The 5398-nt window shown below is 46.4% G+C and overlaps 1 protein-coding gene across 1 annotated transcript; it reads right to left on the bottom strand.

The window, feature by feature from the left end:
- Nucleotides 1-1600: 1600 nt before the first annotated feature.
- LOC104497476 (solute carrier family 23 member 1-like) lies at nt 1601-4996 on the bottom strand. Its single transcript, XM_010140729.1, has 4 exons — nt 4655-4996; nt 4188-4296; nt 3011-3106; nt 1601-1869 (listed from the first exon to the last, which is right to left on the bottom strand). The coding sequence occupies exons 1-4, from the start codon at nt 4994-4996 to the stop codon at nt 1601-1603; spliced, it is 816 nt and encodes a 271-aa protein (XP_010139031.1).
- Between the last annotated feature and the right edge of the window lie 402 nt (nt 4997-5398).

The following is a 5398-nucleotide window of genomic DNA, read 5'->3' as shown; positions in this document are numbered from 1 at the left end:
ACTAGAGCTGCAGGACAGGACTAAAGAACAGGACCATAATAATAATAGGCGTGAGTAATAAAGGCTTTTCACTGAAACCACCCAGGTTTTGTTCCGTCTTGAGACAAGCAGTCTAAGGGGGCATCATATCACAGCCTTCAGCCATACAGTGGAGGGTACAGATGAGGTCAGACATTTCTCAGAAGGCTACAAAAGTGACAACAAAAGGCAACAGACACAAATGAAGCATTGGAAATTCATGTTAGATGTGAACGCTTTTCACTGTGAGGGTGGTCAGGCACTGGAACAGGCTGCCCAGAGAGGCTATGACTCTCCATCTGTAGCTCAACTGACATGGTCCTCTGCAGCCTGGTCTAACATGACCAGCTCTGAGCAGACACTAGCCCAGATGACTTCCAGAGGTCCCTTCCAACTGAATTACTCTGTGATTCTTTGAATACTACCTGCCACTCACTATGGCAGTCAGCGTGAGAAATATCATTACATTGTAAATTTTATTTATTTCTCCCCCAAAATATGTAAGCGTAAATTTCAGTGGAGGAAACACAAGCGTATGCTACAGCAGTAATGTTATTACACACCACTGGCGACCAACACCATGTGCAATCACATTGTATACGGCCATATAGGTTAAGGCCATTTCTGCTGATAATGAAAAGGAGCAAGAATCTGCAAATCATTTTTCCAGGGAAGTAGTTGTCAAGTTGTCACTGCACAATCACCACACCAGACCAAACACTTGGTGGGGGGGGTGGGTAATGTATCAGATTGACGCAGAAGAATTTTCTCCTTCATCTTTAATGACGATTCCTTTGTTTTTGTAGGGTTTGGTGCCCTGGGGAAGCTGGCTCCCCTGAGACTGCTCCCAGCAGCCCATGTAGAATCCATTTCAGTGAAGCTTTTCTGTTAGGTCAAGAACCTAAGTAAGGTGTCTAGATTCCCTTTGTGGTCTAAGGTGGGAGAGGCATGTTCAGAAGACAATCCATCCCATTAACCTTAGATGTCTCTCTTACAATAACATTCATTTGACTGACTTTAAATTATAGGAATATCAAATGAGATGAATCATGACATAGAGGTGCCTGCTCCTTCCCCTTGGCCAGGATAAGGTATAAACCACAAGCTGAGAGGTGAGTGTTGCCATTACAGATCTTTAATGTGGTGGGGATTAGCCTCAGCCCAAGGAATGCCTGAAAGTGGTACAGGGCCCACATCAGGGATGCCCCCTCCTGTGTCCCCTTGAACAGCCAGGACAGGGGACAGGAAGAGCTGTGCTTCAGCTAAACAGCTGCTCCTTGGGGTCCCCAAGGCTCAGTGCAAGCAAGAATACTGAACATCTTTCCCAGGCATTCCTTGGGCTCTGGTGTTCCCCAGAGAGAGTTTATGTTCGTCCTAGAAGTGGGCAGGCAGGAGCAGGGAAGAGAAAAATTACTCCCACAAAGTCACCAGTGATGCAGGTGTCAGAGCTGGAAGAGAAAGACATTATTGTTCTCCTGTTCAAGCCTCTTAACAGTTGCTGGCTCGTGCTCTAATGATAGGGCTTTCAGACACGCTTTTCAGACCTCTGCTTCTGACAAAAGTTCACTTGCAGGCCAGGTGCTTATATCCTTGTATCAGCATCTATCTCAGAGTCTCTTTCTGAGCTTGCTTTAACACCACTTTCCTGTCCAGTAGCCTTCAGTTCATCCATTCTCTTGCCACCAGGTAGTCTTCTGGGGCAAGCGGGGAGATACCGAAACCAAGAAACAGTGCAGTATTTGGTGCCTATGCCAAATGGAAGATCATAGATGTTGGAAACGAGCTGAGAGTTGTCTGCATCTCCCTTGTGGCTGTTCTTCCACGTTAGGAGCCCCCGTTCCTCCGGTGTTCCTGCAACAGCAAAAATGGGATTGTCGTGTTTAAAACAGCAGGTGTTCTGATCACAGGACTGCCTTGTGTGCCCCACTTCTCAAATCCCAGCAGACCCAACACAACATACTGATCGCTCGCACTTAAACCCTTCTATCTCCAAAGCTTTTTACAAAAAATCATTAATAAGCTTCTAGACAATACCCATCTTCCTGCAACAGCTTCCAGATAAGCAGTCTTCTCCACTGCTTTTCATGGGAATCAAGTATACCAAGACAGGTTTTCACAGGCCATGGGGCGTTCAAGAACTGTTCAAAGGGGAGTCCTACAGTGCTAGGAAAGCAAGGGTGGGTGTTAACTGCCCAGATACGGTGGAGTGGAGGAACAAAGTTTAGTTAGCAATTACTAGTTAGTCACAGGCCAAGGAATTGCTAAGTGCCTGTGATTGTTGCAGTGGCCAAGTCCTTGGGAAAGGGAATAAGTGCACCTATAAATTCTGCCCAGAGGAGCTGAAGATCAAGGGCTACAAAGAAAATTAAGGAGCCAAAAGGAGACTGCTTTTTCAAGAAACCTGAGACTGTAAAATAATCTGGTTAACAGAGTGTCCTTCCTGCTCTTTCTGTAGCAGAAAAGAGGGTTTCCTCTCCTATTCTTGCACTGTACCTTCCCAGGCTGAATGAAAATCAGAGGGTCTTTGCTGTCTGTGACCTCCAGCTGCAGGTAGTATATCCTGCCCTTGGTCATCAGCCTTTCCTACTGCTTTCCACTGCTGTGGCACCAGCTCAGCCTCAGTTTTAGCAGCTCTCATAAAGAGGCATGTGTTGGCTCCTTCCATTTCCTGTAGTTGCCTTTCTCTCTCCTTTCAACCAGCAACATGGCTCTAGGCTGGCATTTTCCCGAAAAGACATTTTTCCCAAGTAAATATTTTCCTCAGACTGGGCTGTTCCTGAAAACTGAGTTAGTTTTTTATTGGCTGCTGTTTTCCAACCAGAGACCATTTCAGTGATGTTTCCTGTTCCTGGGAGGACTTTAGTCACATGGTGTTTCATGGTTGCTAGCACACCTCCTACTTATAAAGCAGTAGTCATGAAGACAAAAAATGCTAGGAACAAACCCTAGGGCAGGGGCTTAGCTCAGCTTAGCTCATTTCAGCTAATCTTACCTGGAACGGTGTTATCAAGGAAAAACCCCAGGAGTCCACCTACAAACATGCCAGTGGTGAGAAGCACCTGGATCACCTGGTCCAGCTGGATGATTCCTAGCAGTAAAACAAAACTTTGGATAGTGGTGTGGAAAGATGCAGGTTCAACGAGCGACATATCCAGTTCCAAGAGGCGGCTGCAAGATGCATGCTTGTTTAGACAAGACTCGCAAACCCCAAAGCAGAGCTTAAGATTTGTAATGTAAGGAAGATTGATCTCACCGCCAGTTTCAGATCTGTAGTTTTATTCTGCATAATTATTCACTGACCCAGCTGCCGGTGGGCAGAGATGACTCATAAATACATTAAAAGCCTGTTAACAGTGCAGACCACAGCACTGTCCCAGAAAAAGCCGCCTGCTGCTCCAAACACCTGCTGCACCTCCATGACATAACACCAAGCACTTCCCTACAAAAGCACAAGATTCAGTTCCCAAAGAAATACAGGTATATTTAACATGGGTTTTCACCACAGGTTAATCAGGTGTGATGTGTCTCTGTAAGGGCTAATAGATAGGAGCAAAGCCCAGTGGCACTGAGCATCTGATTGACCATCTCTAGAGTTTGTGATCTCTGGGCCCGGCTCTTCCAACAGCTCACCCAGCATGCCGTATATACCTTAAGGGAGGACACCATGGCCTTTGTGATGAACACATTAGTCACTCAATACATAACGAAAGGGTAACTATTGGAGGACTGGAAATTTCAATAAAATGAATTTCATGGAATTTAGTAGAGGAGTCTGCTCTTCCATTTTGAAAACACAAAGTTTTATTGTGTATGAGCGTGTAAGAAAGCCTCATTCATTGTGATCTTCATCAAGATTCAGCCCTGCAGTATTCTCTTGCCCCCGCCACCCTATCCTGGGAACATGTACCAGGGAAGCGCTTTGCAATCCTTAGCCCAACAGGAATCTGGCAAGGTTCCTGATCAAGTCACTGATCAAGAGCAGAGATTTCTGCACCAGAGCTGTGCATCAGAGCAAAGGCCAAGAACAGCCCTTCCAGAAAGAAACAGACAGCAGTCAGAGCACAGGTTTCAGGGTTTTATCAGGAAAAATAGTATTTTTAAAAATTTTACTGTATCAGCCTTTGCTTCAGTTTTATGCTACAGAAAATGCTTCTGATGTTGCTTCTTACCTGTTTCCAGCAGTGCGTTATTCTTACTTGCCCAGTTGGGAACTGTGAGGCCAGCAAATACAGAAAATCCAAAGATAAAGATGTTTCTGGAGGAGTTCATATCTGTGTACTGCACAGAGAAATTGTGTACATTAGGTTTGCAATTACCCACATCCGTGGATTACTGCTGTGTTCCTGAGATGTGCTCCGATGCAAACACTGCATGTAGCAGTGGACCCAGCAGTGGACAGCAGCCCTGGTGCTGCTGGAGCATTAGTGATCCTGCTGCCCCCAGTGACAGCAAGCCCTGCCCCAACCAGGGAGCATTTTGCAATTTAGCCCCTCTGGCTACTACGCTTATCTTCACCCAAGGAACTGCCAACACAAATGTTTTCATTTGCTGCAGCGTGGTTATATCTGACTCAGCCTGGTAAAAACCTGACTTGAAACCAAAGTCCCCTTCCCTAGGGATGAAATGATGCTGTTACCTGTAGATTGGAAATCCCCACTGCTGTGATAACTCCAAACATCACAAGGAACATGCCTCCAATCACAGGGGTGGGGATGCTGGCAAGCATCGCCCCGACTTTCCCGAAGATGCCGCTCAGGAGCATAGCGCAGGCACCAGCAATGATCACCATGCGACTCCCTACCTGGGGCAAGAGGAAGAAGAGGGAGTCGTGCACTGACCAGCCCAGAGAAGTGAGGAACAGCAGGCACCAGCGACAGTCTGTCAGGCAGGGGTTGTACCTCTGGTTAAAGCACTCAATGGCACATTCAGTCACAGGTACAGATGCAGCCACTGGTGAGCTGTCATGCTCATACTGCATGGGAAGCATCAGTATTTGCACACTAGTAAATATTTATCATGAAATGCACTCTGAGAGCAACCATAGATCCACACCTATTTACCTGGCATTATGCTCTTTCCTATTGTTGTAATCGCTTTAACAATTTGCTGTTAAACAACAAGTTTATTGTGAAATTTAGACTACAGTAATCCCCACAGACAGCTTTGCTCTTGCTCCAGCCTGGAAATGTCTTGGCAGACACACAGCTTGGCACTGCAACCACCTAGTCAATTCACTGGACAATCCTTCCATCGGGGTTTGGATTGCCATCTAAAAATGGCTTCCAACTAGGTGTCCCACACTGATTCCTCCATTCCCTGGAGACCAGCACTGGAAAGGGCCGGACTGGCTGCTCCGATCCTGAGCTCTGGGATCTGACAT

The sequence above is a fragment of the Buceros rhinoceros genome, unplaced genomic scaffold (assembly GCF_000710305.1).
Source record: "Buceros rhinoceros silvestris isolate BGI_N320 unplaced genomic scaffold, ASM71030v1 scaffold21107, whole genome shotgun sequence".
NCBI classification, from domain to species: domain Eukaryota; kingdom Metazoa; phylum Chordata; class Aves; order Bucerotiformes; family Bucerotidae; genus Buceros; species Buceros rhinoceros.
Note: the sequence above shows the minus strand (reverse complement) of the source record. Positions and strands in the feature narration are given on the sequence as shown.